We start from the raw sequence: 20,950 nt of genomic DNA, 5'->3' as shown, positions 1-20,950 counted from the left end.
CCGTCTTCAGGATATCCAGAATGATGTGCGGCTTCACACTCACCTATTCCCAGCCTTCCTCAATGTCGGATATAACGGAGGATGAAAGACCAAAGAAGAACAACCAAATCGACATGATATTGCATCGTCATATTGGGTTCGATGTTGGTCGCCGATTTGATATCCTAAGCCGCGGTGCAAGAACCCATTCCCACCTATTTACGCACACATATGCTATCTGTACAACACCACACATCTTGGGACCGATCACGGTAGAGTCTGAGCCTTGGTGAGCACTACTCTCGGAATACCATACCGTATGGCCCTCTTGGGAAGATGGGAAGCAAATTTCATTGCTTTCCCACCTACAATACGTTGAAATCAAGTCTTGGAAATGGATGCACTTGTCGGACGTTCTATGATTTCTATCATCAACGTTATCTAAGACTACCTAGACTACCTAGATAAGTACCCTTGGTTACTCACCAGTGTGTCAATTGGCAAGTGCATATTTCCTTCGTTGGTCCTAAGATACTTGCTTAGACTTCTATCGAGCTAGAATGCGCTTTCTTATATTCACTTGACTCTTTAACAAACTTCATATGGCGCTGTGGTGGTCCGGGGGTTTTCTGGTAGTCTTTTTTGCACACCAATTGGAAAGAGCATTTGAGCCAAAAGTCAGAGCCGTGACTTCAAAATCGGGTGTCACACCCTGCCGTTCGTGCAGTCACATTAATCAACTACTTTCGCCTTTCCATTATCTAGCATATACCTAAGTACTTCTTCGTCTGTTTCTAATTTCGGATGCCACCCCTCACGTTTAGCCCAACAACCTCGTGTATCCTCGAAACAGAATAATCTAAGTCAAGCCAGTCCACTTCGAGCACAATATCATTGGCGGGAGAAGTAGATCGGATGGGTCAATGTTCTTTCAATTATACATTTCAGCTATATCATACTGAGTAGCTTCCTCTTGAGACGAACAGAGATGCGCAATTTAGACTTGATCTGTTGCAACAGCCAGCGAATATATGCCTGTGATTCAGGCAATATCTTCTTCTCAGACCACCGGAGAGCATATGATAATAGGAGGGTTCTTGAAGCTACCTAGGTATATGGACCACAGCATTGAGAAGCCTTTCAAGTAGGTAGGTTCTTTTCAACATTCTTATACTGGTTGACAACCTATTAACGGTCGCCTCGAAAAGATGCCTGCTTCTTGACAGGTCCCAAATACTTCCATCTTTCTACCAAGGTACCGAAGGAAATGCTTTCAATAATTGAACCCCAAATCAACATGCCTTATGCTTGATCTAGAATTTGCTGACCAACTATATTCAGCCCAAATAACCCACCGCTCTCTCCAGCTGTGTAACCCGCGTTTCGGTGATAACCCGAAGCGCAGCATACGTAGTCTCAAGATACTTCTTCCTTTGAAAAGAAGTATATTGAAAAGCTTGCCCACTTACTACTGTAGGTGAACTTCAGTCTCACATTTTCTCCCACAGCATTCAGACCAAAAGCCTGGTCGGCTTCAACTTCAACTTGAGATTTGACGATGCTCAGTTGTTCAGATGTTCACGGGCCCACCCGTAGCTCCAGGGAGCCTATATTTAGACAGCCCTAAGGTAAAGATGGCTAGTCGGTTTCTGACGCGCGCTGCCGAAGATTCATTGTGGCAACAACAAAGAAAACTACGTACCTCGTACAGTACATGCGCATGAATACGAGTTGCAGCAGGCTGAGGTTTTGAGGCCAACTTGGACAAAGAAAGAGACTTGGAAGCATGAACATGAATGAGTAGTGCAGCCATCGGACGGATTCTTTGTATTTCGACTCCTCACAGGCCGTTTTGGCAACAAGTGGTTGGTTGCTACTTGAAACAGCAGCAACAGGGTCTAGAGACTTCAGACCTTCCCCTTCTCCTCTCGCACGATTTTATGCAGGTACTTCGTATAATAGGGGATAGAATCAGTAGAATACCGCGTACAGCTCAACAAAGAAGGGACATTCCCACCCCAGTCCAGCCCAGCACTGCACTGCCTCTTGTTGAGATTACTCCATATAATTGGGTATTTCTCGCGCCTCACACTCACAACCGCTGCGTCTTTTACGAAGTACATTTATTAAGCGACGAACTAAATACCAGCCCAGCACCCGTCTCCGCCCCAGCTTCCTTGTCTGCGTCGATCAACTGCCAGTAAAAGCGAGGCAAACCGACCACCTGCGCAACTTTGAATCTCACAATACCCTCCTCTTCCTCTCCATCTCCAAGAAACCTCATCATTCTCTCCTTCTTCTTCTATCCTTCCCCGAAGTCTTCTTTCCCTCGGAGCTTCCTCGACACATCTCGCTGTAGAGTGTGACGTCGGTATTTGTTTACTTGCTTGTTATTCACGACCACGGACATTCATTCCCTAGCTGAAAGCATCTTCTCACATACGTTCCCCTTTCACAAACATCCAGCCAACTCATCAATCCAGCGACGGCACACCATAGAATCGAAAGCCTAACACCTCATCATGGCTCATAATCCACCCGGGAACGGTTATGATGAGCATCACCTCGCAGACCTCCCTCCTCCGGGACAATACGATGCTGAGGACGGCGGAAACCAACCTTTGTTGCATCAGCAGGCGGGCGCTGGCCCCTTTGCAAGTCCCTACGACAGCCAAACCAACCTAGGCCTACGAGCACAGTCTCCAACCGTGCGGCCTGGGTCGACATACAGCTTGACAGAATCTTACGTCCCTGGTGCTTCGCCGGCTCCCTACTCCAGCGAATATGGTGGCAGCAGCACCACGTATGGCCATCCAGCGGACGACGCTGAATTTGGACGGGCTGGTTCTCCCTACTCCCGAGCTGATACCGATTCCACCGAAGCTTGGAAGCAACGTCAAGTCCCCAACACTGGTGGTCTCAAACGCTATGCTACGAGAAAGGTCAAACTCGTTCAGGGCAGCGTCTTGAGCGTCAACCATCCCGTGCCATCTGCCATCAAGAATGCCATACAATCGAAATACAGGCAAGAGGCCGAGACTGGAAACAGCGAAGAGTTTACCCATATGCGATATACAGCAGCAACTTGCGATCCCGATGATTTCACTCTAAAGAACGGTTACAATCTACGGCCCGCCATGTACAATCGCCATACCGAGCTTCTGATCGCCGTTACTTACTACAACGAAGATAAAACCTTGACCGCCCGTACCCTACACGGTGTTATGCAAAATGTCCGCGATATTGTGAATCTAAAGAAATCCGATTTCTGGAATGTTGGTGGGCCAGCTTGGCAAAAGATTGTCGTGTGTCTTGTTTTTGATGGAATAGATCCTTGTGACAAGGAAACTTTGGATGTTTTGGCAACTATCGGTATCTTTCAAGATGGTGTCATGAAAAAGGATATTGACGGCAAGGAGACCGTGGCCCATGTCTTCGAATACACGACACAATTGTCAGTCACGGCACAGCAACAGCTCATTCAACCGATAGACGACAGCAGTTCCACCCTCCCGCCTGTCCAGATGATATTCTGCTTAAAGCAGAAGAACACCAAAAAGATCAACTCCCACAGATGGCTCTTCAACGCTTTCGGTCGACTTTTGAACCCCGAAGTCTGCATCCTTCTCGATGCTGGAACAAAGCCTGGTGTAAAATCGCTCCTGTATCTGTGGGAGGCTTTCTACAATGACAAGGATCTTGGAGGAGCATGCGGTGAGATTCATGCTATGTTGGGTAAAGGAGGGAGGAAGCTCCTCAACCCCTTAGTCGCTGGTCAGAATTTCGAGTATAAGATAAGTAATATTCTGGACAAACCGCTTGAGAGTTCTTTCGGATACGTCAGTGTGTTGCCTGGCGCTTTTTCTGCGTACCGCTTCAGAGCAATTATGGGCAGACCTCTTGAACAATATTTCCATGGTGACCATACTCTGTCGAAGAAACTTGGTAAAAAAGGAATTGAGGGAATGAACATTTTCAAGAAGAACATGTTTTTGGCCGAGGACAGAATTCTCTGCTTTGAGTTGGTTGCTAAGGCTGGCTCTAAATGGCATTTGACTTATATCAAAGCCGCCAAGGGAGAAACTGATGTTCCTGAGGGAGCTGCCGAGTTCATTGGCCAACGTCGTAGATGGCTTAACGGATCTTTCGCGGCCTCTGGGTATTCGATAATGCACTTCGGCAGGATGTAAGTATCGGTATTTAGTCACACATGGAGCTTTTACTAACATTATACAGGTACAAAAGTGGTCATAACATTGTTCGCATGTTCTTCTTGCATATCCAGCTCATTTACAACACCTTCACTGTCTTCCTCACGTGGTTCATGCTGGCATCATACTATCTTACCACCACTGTAATTATGGATCTTGTTGGAACCCCGACACCAGCAGCCAACGGGATCGCGGCGAAGAATGGATGGCCTTTCGGCAACACCGCAACCCCCATTATCAACACCATTCTCAAGTTCCTCTACATTGCCTTTTTGTTGGTGCAATTTATCTTGGCTCTTGGAAATAGACCAAAGGGTTCAAGACTTACCTACATCATCTCGTTCGTGGTCTTTGGGGTGATCAACGCATATCTGATCGTCTTGGCCTTGTACCTCGCCTACCAAGGCATTAAAAAGACAAAGATCGACGGCGATAATGCGAAGGATTTCTTCGCTAGTTTCTTCGGCTCGAGCAGTAGTGGCGGTGGCATCATCATTATCGCTTTGCTTGCTACTTATGGCCTGTACTACGTTGCGTCGTTCATGTATCTCGATCCATGGCATATGTTCCACTCGTTCCTCCAGTACCTGCTACTTGCATCATCCTACATCAATATTCTGATGGTCTATGCCTTCAGTAACTGGCACGATGTCTCTTGGGGTACGAAGGGATCTGACAAGGCTGACGCCCTTCCTTCTGCTCAAACCACAAAAAGCGATGGAAAGACAGCCGTTATTGAAGAAATTGATCGGCCTCAGGAAGACATCGATAGCCAGTTTGAAGCCACAGTCAAGCGTGCTCTGAAACCTTATGTACCTGAGGTGGAAGACGATAAAAAGACTCTTGAGGATTCCTACAAGTCTTTCCGAACTAAGTTGTTGATTTGTTGGATCTTTTCAAATCTCATCCTGATTGTTGCTATTACCAGCGACTCGGTTGATAAATTTGGATTCGGAGTTAGTACTGCTCTCACATTTATATGAATCTGCCGCTAACAAGTCCTTAGAATAGTGCAAGCATCCGTACCGCGAAGTTCTTCGAGGTCTTACTTTATGCGACAGCTGTCCTGTCCGTTGTCCGATTTATTGGTTGCATCTGGTTTTTGGGACGCTCTGGAATCATGTGCTGCTTCAGGAGACGTTGAAGGGGTTGGGCAGAGGATATAAAAGTTGTGGTGGAACCCTTTTGGGGCCAGGATATGCATTTTTTGAAATTAGGCTGCTCTTGCAGTAGATCTGTAAGAGTACAGTGAGATATGTTCGTCGAGCATCAGCACATAATGGCGTTTTAGAAGCCGTCCAACGGCTGTCGCGTGGATCTGGTCGAGTGTGCCTGGAAATGAATACCCCTATAAATAATCTGTTTCATTGAATTGGAATAGGCTACCGTGGAACACAATTCTCATATATTTGTGACTCTTTTCAAATAAGTTTCTGTATTTCAGTTTTCAGGTACAGTAGAAAGTACATGTACATTCCGACATTTGACAAACTCGGGACCTTTGTTCACATCACCAGGCAACCATTTTTTTAGACGAAAAGTCCCTGAATGAATGAGTGAATGAATAATTGTATGTCCATTTTATACTAAAGTCTAATCAGTGTAGTGGTGGATTTAAACCAGTTGAAATTCATTCATGGTCCAGCAGCAGGTCGCCAGGCAGGAATTCCTTTATCTTATCTCGAATCAAAGGCTGTCGCTTGCGCCTTGCCCTCAACACAACTTCCACCACCCTTTCAAGTACACCTATCTCCACCCTCTCTTCCCGCCACCACATAACTAAGTTGCTGGCACAATGTTGAAGATATGGAACATGGTATGAATTAAATACTTTTTCTCTCTAGGTTCCCTGGTGTCGCTGGCCCGAAGCGCAGATCATAAAGTGCTGACCCCCCTCCTTTGCCTACAGAAACAAAAGCAGCAGAGCGATGCTAACGCAGATGCTGCTGCTGGAAACAAAAAGAAGAAGGTCACCGCAGCACAGCTGCGAGTCCAGAAAGGTATGCCCTGTCCTGTTCGTCGTGTCCGGGAGTTATACTTCCCTCATCTTGCCTTGAACTGGTCTAACCTTTGCGCCTAGATCTCTCTGAGCTCGAACTGCCCCGGACGATGAAGACGATCTTCAAAGACCCCGACGACGTTCTGAACTTTGAACTCACGATCGAGCCGGATGAGGGAATGTACAAAGGCGGGCAGTTCCACTTTACCTTTGAGATCAGTCAAGAGTTCCCGCATCAGGCACCCAAGGTCCTCTGCAAAGAAAAAATATACCACCCCAACATCGATCTGCAGGGGAAAGTGTGCCTGAACATCTTGCGAGAGGACTGGAAGCCGGTCTTGAACATACAAGCCGTGATCGTTGGTCTGCAAGTACGCATGCACCCTTCTTCAAAGCCTCGATGAGCCTCTAGTTAATTAACCTTCACAGTTTCTCTTCCTCGAGCCAAACGCCTCGGACCCTCTAAACAAAGAAGCCGCAGAGGACTTGCGGTCCAACCGAGAAGGATTCAAGCGCAACGTGAGGCAGTCCATGGGAGGGGGGATCGTCCGAAACGAGGCTTTCGACAAGGTCTTCAAGACTCGCGATTAGAAGGAGTGGATGGCTACAGATACGCACAACTACAGAGGCTGTGGGAGATAAACATACATGTAGATATGCATGACGATACGATACGAGCCATATGGCATTATGAGGCGTTTATATCGGGTGGGATTTGGGAGTAAATACACTGGTCTCGTACTTGTTTGCGGCGATGAGAGGGTAGAAGAAATCTAACCATATCACCAAGTAACTAGACGACGGATATACTTTCGGATTCCACATCGCAGTGAGTGCTACACAAGTAGATAAAGACATAAATGCATCAAGCAAATAGGACAATACCTCTAGGTACATACTTCCTTCTCGCCTGCATGGATAGTTATAACTGGGGTACCTTTCTTACCTCTACCTATAGGTGCTTAGGCAGCGACCACTCCGACTTCTACGGACAAGATGTGTAAATTATATATGTATAAAGATTATTTGGCCTAACAGCGACTTTGACTTCATCCACCGCACACGCCTACACCCCACCATTCCATGATCCTTGCCGTTAGCCCCGCCCCATTTATTTATTGTGTTTGGCGAGTTGCAGTCTGTGTCGGTGTACGCCTCCGTACGGCGTATTCGTAGTGCAGCCGATTTCGGCTCCAAACTGACTGAAGCTTTGAATTTTTTGCTGAGAGTCAGTCATAGTCATAGTCAGTCAGTCCATCAGTCTGTCACCATCCACCTCACCTCTTAATAAAGCTACATACTCTTTCATCACCCTCTCCTCTCCTCTCCACTCCACTCCTCACAATGGCTTCCCGTACATTCTCGAGAGCAGCTCTTCGCTCGTCCTTGGCCAAACAACTCACCGGTGCTTCAGCTCGTCGCACCTTTGTCTCTGCCCTCAATGCTTCTGCCAGACCGACTGTTGCCCGCGCTGCTGTGGCATCGAGTCAACAGGTCAGAGGTGTAAAGACAATTGACTTTGCCGGCACCAAGGAGGATGTCTATGGTATGCATCACTCGCCTCACCTACACCATTAGATATTGTATTCTAACAACATTACAGAGAGAGCAGACTGGCCTGCTGCCAAGCTCCAAGTACTTTTCACCCCCCCTCCCCCCCCCACCGCCAGTCTTCTCGACTTCGATGCTGATACAATTCTAGGATTACTTCAAAAATGACACAATGGCAATCATTGGATACGGGTCGCAAGGCCACGCCCAGTCCTTGAACATGCGTGATCAGGGCCTCAACGTTGTTGTCGGTGTACGAAAGAACGGTCAATCATGGAAGGATGCTCAACAAGACGGCTGGGTCCCAGGAAAGAACCTCTTCGATGTTGATGAGGCCATCTCCAAGGGAACCATCATCATGAACTTGCTCAGTGATGCTGCCCAGAGTGAGACCTGGCCCGCAATCAAGCCCCAGATCACCAAGGGAAAGGTATTTACTACCATCTTTTACACCAGTCTCTGCTAACTCGCATAGACTCTCTATTTCTCTCACGGTTTCTCCCCAGTCTTCAAGGACCAGACTAAGGTCGAGGTTCCCGCCGATGTCGATGTTATCCTCGTTGCCCCCAAGGGTTCCGGCCGAACTGTTCGAACTCTGTTCCGCGAGGGACGTGGTATCAACTCCTCTATCGCTGTCTACCAAGATTTCACTGGCAATGCCAAGGAGAAGGCAATTGCTCTCGGTGTTGGTGTTGGCAGTGGTTACCTCTACGAGACCACCTTCGAGAAGGAAGTTTACTCTGACTTGTACGGTGAGCGTGGTTGCTTGATGGGTGGTATTCACGGCATGTTCCTTGCACAATACGAGGTTCTCCGTGAGCAAGGCCACAGTCCCAGCGAGGCCTTCAACGAGACCGTCGAGGAGGCTACCCAATCCCTGTACCCCTTGATTGGTGCCAACGGTATGGACTGGATGTACGAGGCGTGCTCTACCACTGCCCGTCGTGGTGCCATTGACTGGAGCGGAAAGTTCAAGGATGCCTTGAAGCCCGTCTTCAACGATTTATACGACTCTGTCAAGACCGGAAAGGAGACTCAGCGATCCCTTGAATTCAACTCCCAGCCAGATTACCGTGAGAAGTATGAGGTAGAGATGAAGGAGATTCGTGATTTGGAGATCTGGAGAGCAGGAAAGGCCGTCCGGTGAGTCAATTAATCAATTATCCTGTACCATACTAATATACACAGATCTCTCCGTCCTGAGAACCAGAAGTAAGGTGGATATGTCAGATGATATGGAGTGGTGGTGGTGGTGTTTTTGAGATATTGGCAAATAATCTGGCGCACTTGTACTATATTCTAGTCCCGAAAGGAACTTCGGTATCTCGAATTGCGAAAAGTTTACCATTTTTAAAAACCTCGCGTTGACATTACTTTAGTGCATCGATCTACAAACAGCCAATGTCAAGTATTTTCGACCATATATTGTCAGCTTATAGTGGTAGGCTAGTGTGGAGCTAGACATCTTCATGATCCATGTCTCCGCAATCGGAAAAGTTATTTCCAAATCTTGGGACTCGTACTCACCTAGCAAGATGCACTAAGGACTGACACTGGTAGATACTATTCAGAACTCCAAGTCATCTGCAGTCACAAAAGACCTTGACTACTACAGTTAACAAATATGGCGGATCCTGCCAACGCCCCTCCTCTCGAGCGCCCCTCAGTCATAGCTGCGCATGCGCTCATCAAAGAATACATACACTACACACCCGTCCTTACCAATACGACCCTCAATGACCTAGCTTCTACACCTCAATCTGCCTCTACCCTCGCTGGTACGCCGTGGGCAGGCCAAGAACCCACAAAGCCAAAGATAAGATTCTGGTTTAAATGCGAGAATTTTCAAAAAGTGGGGGCGTTTAAGGTGAGGGGTGCTTTCCATGCCTTGAAGCGTCTGATGGCAGAGCAAGCATGGGAGGAAATCTCGACACGAGGGGTCGTTACCCATAGCTCAGGCGGGTTTGCTCTCATCCCATTGTCCCACCTCTTAAAAACAATATCTGACCGTATGCTTCACAGGCAACCACGCACAAGCCCTCGCCCTCGCAGCCCGTACAATGGGCGTCCCTGCACACATCGTAATGCCCACCATATCGACACCCTCCAAGATAGCAGCCACGAAAGGCTACGGCGCCACAGTCATCTTCTCTGGCTCGACCAGCACAGAACGCGAAGCGGTTGTCGAAGATATAAGAAAGAAGACTGGCGCAAGACTTATACCGCCATATGACCATCCCGATATAATGCTCGGGCAAGGAACACTAGGGATAGAACTTCAAGAACAAGTCTTGCAGATGAATGGAGGGGCGAAAGGTCTAGATGCTATCATTGCTCCCTGTGGGGGCGGCGGTATGCTTTCTGGCGTTGCTCTGAGTTGCGACGGGACGGGCATACAAGTCTTTGGCGCAGAGCCTGAGTTTGAAGGTGCAGATGACTGTAAACGTGGTTTGGAGTCGGGGAAACGCATCGAGACCGTTAAAACTCTCACCATCGCTGATGGTTTGAGAACACCGGTGGGCGCGTATCCCTGGACCGTCATCTATGATCGGAAGCTGGTGAGGCAGATGTTCAGTGTGACGGAGGAGCAGATCAAAGCTGCGCTGCGGTTGGTGCTTGAGAGGATGAAGATGGTGGTTGAACCGAGTGCTGTGGTGGGCCTTGCTACTGCGCTCTTCAATGAGGATTTCAGAGGCATTGTTGAAAGGGAGGCAGGTGAGAGGGGCTGGGACTTGGGGATTGTGGTGAGTGGGGGGAATGTGAGTGTCGAGGCTTTAGGGAAGACGTTTGAGGTGGGGCCAGCGAAAGCGGAAAGACAGGAGGCTAAGGTTGGAAATGATGGAGCGAAGGTTGCTGAGAATGTTGCTGGTTGACAGAACGTCAAAGCCAATAGTTGAGTAATGCCCAATGAGAAGAATGGCTCCGGTACGCTACAAAGATACACCAGCCCTATGTATTGACCCGTTTCACGTAAAACAGTCTCCTTGGCGGAAATGGAGCATTCTGTCAGTAGCTGAAAACACCGGGGTTTTTCGTGTTTAACTTTAAAGGTAAGAAACCCCTGCCAAGTGCTTATATGTCTGAAGCAATTGTGAATTTGCCTTTCAAGACCATTTTGTTCCCCGAAACTATCTATCAGCAGAACCTCTGAACGCAAGCATCAATTTACCACATGTAGGAGGCGGTTGCGTTTACTATGTTTGCTAAATAACATCCCATGTTTGCTTCTCCTCTATGCGTCTCCATTTCCATCTCATCCAGGTCATCTTCGTGTGTTGGTAAAACCCTTCCGCTCCGATCATCCATCGTCTATACATTTCTAGTCATAAATCTTGTCTGTTGAGCTCCAGCAGAACTCTTCACAAATCGTGCGCCAAGTGATCGACTAGTTAGCGGTGTCGCTATGCAGTGTTGATGTTGCAGATTGAGGACAGCTTCTCTTTTTATCGAGTTTTCAAGAAACGAAATGCATTGCATATGAGAACCCTTTCTACTCTAATATCGGTCTCGAACTCCTTGCAATGCTCTTTGCTCTGCTCCTCCCCCGAGTCAAACGCTCTATCTATGCCATTGCGAGTTTGACACATTCAGAGCATACTGACTGGCCCTAATTGGTCTCATCTTCTGCTTCCAGTCTAAGGCTGTGAAGTCCTCGTGAAACCTGTGTCAGTCTCTCCTCGAGAGTAGTTTGAATATCGTCTAATTGCTGCCTGGCGTCCTTTCTGTCTGGCAGATACCCAATCCACCTCTATTTGAACCCTTGCCTGAATAACTTGGTTTACATGTAATATTGCGTATGCTTAGAGGACTTGTATCCACGAAAACCGTGTAAATCTTCAAGCTATAAGCGAACCGGAATCCTTGCTTCTACCTGGAAAATCCGTCGTTTGGTGTGAGCGAAATCATGAACGCTATCTGGTTAAGACTTGAAATATCAATGGATTGTCAAGAAGAGGATAGATTTGAAGAAGAGTAGGGTGAAATCAGCTGATTGTTTTTGCGGCAAAACACTGCTTTGGCAAATTCCTGTATAGTTGGTGTCTTGTCATCGTTGATGGGAGAAGCAGAGAGAGGGTGATTTGGTACAGTGCCGTTTCCATCTAGGCTACAGTGATATACATGCACCGCACGAGTAGAAGGTGTCTTTACATTATTCGTATTTTTCCGTACCTGGTGGTATAGAACTTGATTTCCTTCCGAGATGACTCCTATAGTATTTTATGGCCTTCCCCATAACAGGATTATCAATCATAAACCCGTAGGCTCTTTATTATGCTCCCCTATGCCAGACACAAAAATCGGCACTGGCTCTCATCAACTTTTATAATATCCTACGTTACCTGGCATATGATAAATTGTGTGCCGCTTTTTTCTGTGGAGAGGGCCGCAAAACACGGTAGGAGTTAATCTCTTTGCAAGCTCTTGGAAGGGTGATGCGTTGCAATTAAAATACGTGGGGTATAAAAGTTATTTTCGCTCTGAAGGTTGGATGAAGGAAAAGTAGCGCGCATCAGATAGTGACTCGGAGGTCTATTCAGTCAATGGCTGCCAATATTCTCTCGCAGGAATTTAGACCCTGTACGTGGAGGAAGCCGGTTTAAGAGACGATTGCATGGACTGCCCAGCATGATCACTCATGCCCAGCACTTGAGAGGGTCTGACATTGCCTGGGAACACCTAGAGGTCTGAGACTATTAAGGTACTTGGATTCCGGTATCTATGTATACGAGATACTTCGCTTTTACGTCCGAGTCCTCTGCTTCTGCCTGGGTACTAAGCTTGCTGGAATCGCACTCTCGCGGCCTATTTCTTTGTGAGGATACAAATGTAACAAACCCAGAAACACGACTTCGGAGACTTGAAATAAGAAATAGAAGTGCAGTGATTGCATTTTGTTCTCGTGGAGATTCGGAGCGAAGTGAGATTCTATATCGGTCACGAGCTAAGCGAGCAAGAAAGGGGGAAAGGCGGTGCTTGTGCACGAAATGTTACAACAATGCCACAGTCTACTCTGCGAGTAAGTCGGACTTAAGGAGTGAAATGGTTTTATTGTCTTACGGGCCCTCATGACACCAGCGAACAGCGGCACATTGGGAGTTTTTAAGGAAAGGTATCGCGGAGAAGTCAAACTATTGTGCTAATTAAGGTGTCTAGATCGGAGGCCATCTATCTCTCATTGAATCTGTGGCAATAAGACTGAAACTAAAGCTCGGCTTTTCAGAGGTGATACTGAAGGATATACCTCCTTCACAGGAACCTCTACCAATGATCGGACAGCCCACCATCAAGTATCTCTTTCTCACATCAATGGACGTAGTGGATTGCAAAGGAAGTACACTCTTTACAACACGCTTGAAGTACACAATTTTTATGCGGGAATTGCCCTCTCAATTTGATACTCGTTGACAAGGATACGTCAAATAGACCGATACATTTGTTATAGCGAGCCAAATCATGAAGGTGCGGGATCCTCAAGGTAAGGCAACTCAACTAAAAGGACAGGAAACAACGTGTGGATGAAGACAAGTAGCAAAGAACCTAGTGAGGAGTCTCATGCTCGTGTATGAAGGAGGAGTCGAGTTGCAGCACGGCTTGGCTGCTAAGTTAAGTGGGGGCGATGTTCATGATAGGTGGAAAGCAGCTTGACGCAGGTGCAAGAATCTCCCAGGACTGCTTAGACAAATATACTTTAGAAGATAAAGTTGAGAGGACAAGGCGGCTTGGAGCTGCATACTTTATAAAAACCCGGTCTATGTGAAAGTCTTGAAGTAAATAAAAGAACAACGTGAGCGTCAAAAAGTTAAGCTTGTATATAGAATGCGTAGCGTCGCAGCGTCCACATCTCTGCTTTTCCCATATGGAGAGACTTTATTCTTGGGACAATGATAAATACAATCATATATTATATATGAAGTATCTTAGGAACAAGGCTTCGGGCATCATTCGGAGAATACTGGGCTCCTAGTAAAAATTGTATAAATCGGAGAAGTGAAGTGCCGACCGAGTAGCAGAGCGGAGTCGTCGTGTAGTCAATTAGTCAGCCGACCCACCCAGAGGAGCTACTCCGGTGGTGGAGCACCTCAACCAATCATTAGAGGCCATCTGTTAAACGCCGAGAAAAACCAGTAAACATGTCCGACTGCAAAGTTCTTCCCCGATTGCATCCCCGACGATGCTAGGACGACCTTACTAAGTTGCTCCTAAGACCGAAGTATGAAATCATGTATTGTCTCAGCGGCCTAATTGACTCCGTCATGGCAATTCTTTTGTCTGTATATAATGCACGTCAAAGTCGACGATGGAGTAGTCTCCCATACACCGCAGCATTATCATCACTCCACCATTCCATCCATCAATCTCAATCTAGTTGCAATAAAAATCACTCAATTAAAATCCACCTGATAACCATCCCCACATAATTCGCAATGGCCTCTAACAGCACCACTTCCGGAGTGGGAAAGACCATACTTGTCACTGGTGGCTCGGGATTCGTCGCTGCTGAAGTCCTCACTGCTTTCCTTTCTCGTGGCTATAACGTGAGGACAACTGTCCGAAACGATGCTTCTGCCGACAAGATCAAGAAGTCTCACAGCAAATACATCAACCAGCTCTCCTTCGCCATTGTCAAGGATATTCAGATCCCAGGCGGGCACGATGAGGCAGTGAAAGGAGTAGATGGAGTAAGTTATACCAATGAAGCTGAGCAAGTCGCCTATTAACATTTTCCAGGTTATCCACACTGCTTCTCCATTCCTGCTTCAAGTCGAGGACAATGAGCGGGATCTTCTTCTGCCAGCGATTAAAGGCACCACAGAGGTTCTGGCCTCTGTCCAGAAGAACGCTCCCAACGTCAAGCGCGTTGTCATTACCTCCTCTTTCGCATCCGTTGTAGATATTCCCAAGGGCACTCGCTCAGGGTACGTCTACAACGAGAAGGACTGGAACCCTTGCCCTTATGAAGTGGCTGCCAACAAAGACTCACCTGGCGCCGTCTCTTATTGCGCATCCAAGGCCTTTGCCGAGAAGGCAGCCTATGATTACGTTAAAGAACACAAACCACAATTCGAGATTACCACTTTGTGCCCACCTATGGTTTACGGCCCCAGCGGCTCTGTCGTCACCAGCCTTGACAATCTCAACACGTCTGCCGCAGATATCTACCGTCTCATTAATGGCAGCTGCAAAGAAGTCCCCGAGACTAGCTTCTACGGCTGGGTTGATGTCCGTGACTTGGGTGATATCCATGCCCGTGCTTTTGAGAGTCCAAAAGCTGCCGGACAAAGATATGTCACTGCCTCTTCTGGCTACACTTACCAGCAAATCTGCGATATCATCCGGAAAGACTTTCCGGAGAAGAGGCATTTGGTCCCGGAAGGAACACCGAATGCTCCTTACCCTGATGTCTACAAGATTGATAACAGCAAGGTCAAGAAGGAGCTTGGGGTTGAGTTCAAGACATTGGAGACTAGTATTCATGATATGGTTGCTCAGTTTATTGAGATTGAGAAGGCTACTGGCAAGGCCTGAGGGCTTGGAGAAGCTTCTTGTAAATATTTATGATTGGAATAAGTAGTTAGTACGCAGCGTTTCTCTTATTATAGATTATAGACAGCGAATGAATTGATGACTTTTACTTTATAGAAAGAGAAGGGGTCCTGCCACGGTCATGTGTATTCACTTAAATGTGGCTTCAAAATTGTGACTACGAGAGCAGCTCTCTAAACAAGTAAGTCTCAAGGGACCTCCAAAGAATGTAGTCATCAAAGGCGTTGGGGACAATGGAAGGATGGTGGGAGTTAGGCGTGAACATTGGAACGAGACATAACTGAAGCTCTTACGGGGCAGCGTTTCCTTGAAGAACACTTGTACAAATTGAGTTAATTCTCAATTCGCCACTCAGACGAATGATAGCTATAGAACCTTGACCGCAAAGCCGATTTTAAAGATATATGACGATTAACGTTCATGATACAGCATCAAGTTTCCATAATGAGAAATATGCAACACGTCTTCGTCCATCCACCTCATCCACAACACAACAAGTAGTTGCTTTCTGTGCAGATATGTTTATTGGCTTTCATAGTTTGTCTGCTGTTGGTGGGGAAAGTAAGTGGGAAGAGAAGCTGGATATATAGGCACCTGAGAAGAAGTATGACTTGAAGTATATTCTTTTGTTTGTATATACCTAGGCACCCCCTAGCGAAGCTCTGGTAACTCAACTCAATCATCTCCTGAGGCAAAGAGAAAGACCATTCATGGATCAATGTAGTGAATCCGTGATGAGATTGTGTCAGTTGGGTTATTGAGATAGAAGAATGAGGCCAATAAATAAACCATTCCTGTCTTTTCCCAAAGAAGTTTCCTCTTCCTCTCCCTCCTTACTTGAGACAAGCCCGACATGGCGTTTTCGAGTCTCATCTCACTTGAACGGGAATATCATGCACGGGCACGTGATACTAATCACGAGCTCATCCCACTTGATCCAGCCTAGTCCAATCCAGTCAGTCCATCACACCTCCACCAGCCAGCCGCGTCCATCAAACATGACCCCTTTTGAAGATAGATACCTACGTAGGTAGTCAAACACCAAAACGCGTCTCTCTCTCACGCGTCACCATTCGATTCCATCCATGCCTCCCCCTTTCATCATCATCATCATCATCATCATCCCTTCCTACAGTAGAGTACTGTACCGACGCATCCACCCCCATTTTCCCACCTCCTTATCTTCCCAGATTACTTTAAAGCGGGTCCCCCACCAATGAAAAGATTTTTCCCTTGGCCACCTTCTCGTTACCTTAGGTACTCCTGCATTAGTGCCCGCGCCACCAAATTGTAACGTTTCGAGCGTTAATCTCCTGCTTTTGAGGGTTTTTGGCTGCGCCCACTTCTTTGCAGCGGGATAGGTAAGAGATCCATGTGAATGTGGCTGCTGGCTGTCTTGTCTGCCTGTCTGTAAATGTTTATCGATGTTTGTTAATGCGATGCCATTAATATTCTTGTAATATTATAATCCATGCATGCATGCATACTCGGCCAGTCGGCATTCCTTTTCATGCACCACATGTTTCAATTTTATCTCCCACCATTCAGCCTGAATGTGAGACAATCAAGGGGTTTGTCAATTAAGACAAAGGCAAATCACTCTCCAAAGTCAAGCCATTCATTAAAGGGGTGCTGGGCCAAAACTTGGTCTCCGAGCAATGCTGCTGTCTTCATGTTCATTTCTATCTACTATACAATAAATAGCTGTCCATTTGACTGGCGCCAGCACTGACTCTCTCTTGACAAAGACCAATAAACACTCCACAGCGTAAAGTCATTAATGTAAAGAAGTCTATGCCACACAACGAAGCAAACATATTAAAAAAGCAAAAAGGTTTTCAGATGGAACTGAGTGTTGGTTTCGTTGTATTTGTCAAGCTCTCCCCACTCCTGACGCCCTCATTAAAGAACAGCTGCCATGAGATAGAGAAAAATATTACTAACAAGAACACCCATGTCTCGCGACACCTGAAAGACCGCACACTATGGGGTATGATTGGATCCTCGTGTTGATGAACACTCTCGACCACACAAGCAATTACAAGAAAGGGTATGCGCGACCTGCATGCGTGGCCGTGTCGTAAAAATTAGACGAATGACTCCATAGAGCAATGCAAGAACACCGTTTGTTATTAAACCCAGACCACCCTATCCCCCGAGTCCACCTGCCAACCGCTTTTCCTCCCGTCATGAATTACCGAGTCGCAATGAAATCGTACGTTCGTGACCGTTGGATTTGCGAAAGGAAGTTGAACCGCTTACAAGATGTAAGCAGCAAGACCGAGGAGACCAGCAAGGCTGGCACCGGAGAAGGCCATGGCCTTGTTGGCGCCTGAAGCAGTGATGGTGGATGGGGTGGCAGTGCCGGAGGCCTTGGCCGAGGTAGTACCGACGGATCCACCAGCAGTGGTCTTAGCTGGGACAACTGGGGTGGTGGCGTTGGTGTAGACGGCTGGGACAACGACAGCGCTGGATGGGGCACTATAGTACAGTCAGTAACATGTTTCGACTACCGCACTAGGAGGCGGTTTGGGGGTACTAGGTGGCACAGTACACAGCAGCGGAGGTGGACACTGGCTTGACGACGGTGCAAGGGCAGTTGGTGATGGTCAAGGTGGTGCTCTAGATGCGTTGTTAGTAGGCAATTCTCAAATATTGAAAATTGGTGACGAGTGAATGCGACGCGCGAAGCTGTAGATTCCACGCGTCCCATCCAACTCTCCACGCTCGATTGATTGTAGGCTACTCACGGCAGTGGCAGTGTAGGTGACGCCGTTGAAGGTCAACTCGGTGGAGGCAGGGCAGACGGTGGTGTATGCGGTGTGGACCTCGGTGGTGTAGGCAACGGTGCCGTTCTTGACAGCGGAGGCGGATGCTGCGAGAGCAAGGAGGGCGACGGCGGAGTATTGCATCTTGACGGTGGTATTATTTACTTTGAAAGTAATTAAGAGGGTGAGTGTTTATTGAGAGGGTTGAGGTTGTTGATTGTGGGGTGAACGAATGTAAGTGACAAAAAGTCTGGTAGATGTTGATTGAGAACGAGAGTGTGTGGGTGAGGAAAGAAGAAGTCGAGTTGGAGGGTGGTGGGAAGTTCTTTATACGGGCAGTTGCTATGAGCGGCGCAAATAGGGTTAGGGGACACGCTAGAGGGTGAGGTGAATTAGCGAGTTGCTTGGACGCCGGTTCCTGGTCTAAAGGGTCTAGCTCGAGGCTAAGGCTACAGGTTCAGGTTATACGTTAGCCCCGATGGGGCAATTTAGTGAATAATATTATATTTCCGATGAAGACGGAGATGCAAGCTGGACGAGGCACCCTTGGGATGGCATTGCATGGCATGGCATGGCATCTCCGTACCGCTGAGCCAGTGACAACTGTGCAGTGGGGCGCCATTTCTAGATTTGCATCAGGGGGAGAGATTCAAGCTTGAAGCTGTTCATGCTCAGTGGTCTTTACGTTGTGGTATGCTGTGTGTACTGTGCTCCTTGATAGGGGGAGCACTGCTCCGAACTATCCAGTACGTGTCGTGTCGAGGCCTCCGTTTGCTTGTTCTCCTACTCCTTCTCCTCTATACCATGCACCCCTCGCCATCATGTAATATGCAGGAATCATCTGTACTACGAAGTATACAAATAAAAACACCGGTATCCTCATCCTATCGCCCCCTAAATCATAATTTACTACGGCTGCGTACATGCCGCTATACGCCGTTCCTCACTGCTTCCCGTTGCCACTTCTCCTGGCTAAAATCACTACACTACAGCAGCCCTGCCACGTCGCTGGGGTCAGGGGAAATAAATTTAGTCTGCCAGCCCATTGACAATAAAGGGGTATCGTATCTTCAGTGCCTCGCTCTGCTAGTCCGCTGGATTGATAATTATTATTCAGGCGCCGTCGTATGGCTAAATTGCCGTGTCTCGAGAAAGACGAATGATTTGGGCGTTTTGAGATTGCCATGTCCACTACCACCACCGGTGGGTGGCCTGCCCTATGACCCAGCAAATCATACTCAAGCATGTCTAGGTCCTCGAACTGGGGTGAGCGGTAAAGCACTGGCATTTGATCGGACTCATCACACAATACGAGGATTAGGGCAATAGTAGGTAAATTGCCTAGGTAGGTCATGATGGTCATCATGGATACATTATGAACTTATGGTATGGTATCGGAAAATGAGCTGTAAAGCAGGAATAGCCCTACGGCACGGTACAGTATGATTATAATCATAACGGGGGATCTCTTCTACTGTACGGACAGCTGTACAGCTAGGCCAATCTACAAGTAATCATCTCTCCCACTTGTACTGTACATGGTATATCTGTTGAGCCTTATGAACCAGGTTTACTGGTAGCTCCCCACTGATCTCCGGCCTCGAACAATTCTCCATAACAAATACTCTCGCAATACGGAGCCGCTACGGTAACTGTAGTAAATGTATTGTAGATGATTTACTCTAGACTCGTCGGATTTCACGTGTAGAATCTGTAGATGGAAGTGGGTGGGTCCCATCAAATTTCAGTGAAATTTGAAATTGCACTCGGCGCTTCTTATGGCATCGCTTCAGCCGCCATCAGTATTCATGTCCCAGAATAGACAAGAATTCGATAGACTGCCTTACGGCTTATGGTTCCGTTTTTTCTCCTCCGTGCCGCCAATCATAACCTGTGATATGATCAAAATACCTTTCCAAGACTAGCATCTTTTTCTCTTTTTCCATTGATAAGTAAAGGGGTTCGCGCCGCGGCCCAAAAGTCAAAGTTGCTTACGGCACGACCGATCTCACCCGCCCGCCACTCACCACTCTCGTTCCTGCGCAAGTCTCAGATCCCAGCCCAGCCCAGCTCTACCTTAGTTTACGCCCACATTACCGAGTAATGTAAGGTACGCGGGATGACTTTCACCACCACCACCACCACTCTACGCGTCGAGCCTTATTACTGTACGGTACGGCACGTAATTGAAGGTACGAAGTACAATACGGTATCACATTTTTAATACCGTATTCGAGATGGCAGTCCAGATGGCAGCCTTGGCAGAGCAGGCACACAACTAAGCTTTCCCCATTTAGGTTGGAGGTTCAATGGGATCTGCACTTTGAATCTCCGGTCAGAGTCGAGTCGAGTCGATGGATACAGAAGGTCATTCGCACAACCAATAGCAGCGAACCCCTCGTTTCTCCTTTCCCCCTTTTTCAACATCTATAGGTAAATCATTTCAGGTGCGCATTGTAATCAATTCGTATTCAAGCAAGTATCCCTCCAGCATTTCGATGCATCGTTGCTTCTGCGTGGCTGGCATGCTGGCATGTTTCCCCACTTCCTAAGTTTTATGGTGCCATAAGTGTTTGCTTCATGGTTTTATGCCATGCGCTCAGCATATCTCATTCCTTCCATTGTGGCCCACGAGGTTCAATTAATGCCTCAACACCCGCCGCCGGTGTTGAACGTTGATGCTCTCCTTCAGGTGGCCATGTGCCTCTGACAACCCTCTTCAGGTCCAATGTTTCAACTGGCTGCGGGGCATGCTTCACATGCTTGCATGTGTAGCCCCAGTGGGTATACAGCATCCATATTGCTGGTACAACAAGTAGGTACTACCGGTATTGACGCGCAGCGAAACTTTACAGGTTACTCAAGATTTGCCCTCACTCCATCCATTCAGCATTGTT

At 47.4% G+C, this 20,950-nt stretch overlaps 6 protein-coding genes across 6 annotated transcripts; 5 read left to right on the top strand and 1 right to left on the bottom strand.

Moving 5' to 3' along the window:
- Positions 1-2,501: 2,501 nt before the first annotated feature.
- chsG (Chitin synthase) lies at positions 2,502-5,334 on the top strand (the record flags this gene model as incomplete). The annotated part of the gene is made up of 3 exons (XM_031145964.1): positions 2,502-4,165; positions 4,216-5,146; positions 5,197-5,334. 3 exons carry the CDS (start codon positions 2,502-2,504, stop codon positions 5,332-5,334), a joined length of 2,733 nt encoding a protein of 910 aa, XP_031008349.1.
- A 651-nt stretch (positions 5,335-5,985) lies between these two features.
- On the top strand, positions 5,986-6,780 carry UBC12 (NEDD8-conjugating enzyme; the record flags this gene model as incomplete). The annotated part of the gene is made up of 4 exons (XM_031145963.1): positions 5,986-6,006; positions 6,100-6,190; positions 6,271-6,560; positions 6,619-6,780. 4 exons carry the CDS (start codon positions 5,986-5,988, stop codon positions 6,778-6,780), a joined length of 564 nt encoding a protein of 187 aa, XP_031008428.1.
- Positions 6,781-7,533: 753 nt separating this feature from the next.
- Positions 7,534-8,956, top strand: ilv-2 (Ketol-acid reductoisomerase, mitochondrial; the record flags this gene model as incomplete). Its single annotated transcript, XM_031145962.1, has 5 exons — positions 7,534-7,735; positions 7,793-7,824; positions 7,892-8,170; positions 8,216-8,883; positions 8,929-8,956. The coding sequence occupies 5 exons, from the start codon at positions 7,534-7,536 to the stop codon at positions 8,954-8,956; spliced, it is 1,209 nt and encodes a 402-aa protein (XP_031008427.1).
- A 408-nt stretch (positions 8,957-9,364) lies between these two features.
- On the top strand, positions 9,365-10,613 carry srr (putative serine racemase; the record flags this gene model as incomplete). Its single annotated transcript, XM_031145961.1, is given in 2 exon segments — positions 9,365-9,749; positions 9,763-10,613. 2 exon segments carry the CDS (start codon positions 9,365-9,367, stop codon positions 10,611-10,613), a joined length of 1,236 nt encoding a protein of 411 aa, XP_031008354.1.
- A 3,552-nt stretch (positions 10,614-14,165) lies between these two features.
- On the top strand, positions 14,166-15,267 carry LHYA1_G000972 (putative uncharacterized oxidoreductase; the record flags this gene model as incomplete). The annotated part of the gene is made up of 2 exons (XM_031145960.1): positions 14,166-14,420; positions 14,470-15,267. 2 exons carry the CDS (start codon positions 14,166-14,168, stop codon positions 15,265-15,267), a joined length of 1,053 nt encoding a protein of 350 aa, XP_031008353.1.
- Positions 15,268-17,543: 2,276 nt separating this feature from the next.
- On the bottom strand, positions 17,544-18,197 carry ccg-6_0 (Clock-controlled protein; the record flags this gene model as incomplete). Its single annotated transcript, XM_031145959.1, has 3 exons — positions 17,544-17,766; positions 17,825-17,907; positions 18,036-18,197. 3 exons carry the CDS (start codon positions 18,195-18,197, stop codon positions 17,544-17,546), a joined length of 468 nt encoding a protein of 155 aa, XP_031008352.1.
- Positions 18,198-20,950: the final 2,753 nt, after the last annotated feature.

The sequence above is a fragment of the Lachnellula hyalina genome, assembly GCF_007821495.1.
Source record: "Lachnellula hyalina strain CBS 185.66 chromosome Unknown contig00016, whole genome shotgun sequence".
NCBI lineage: Eukaryota > Fungi > Ascomycota > Leotiomycetes > Helotiales > Lachnaceae > Lachnellula > Lachnellula hyalina.
Note: the sequence above shows the minus strand (reverse complement) of the source record. Positions and strands in the feature narration are given on the sequence as shown.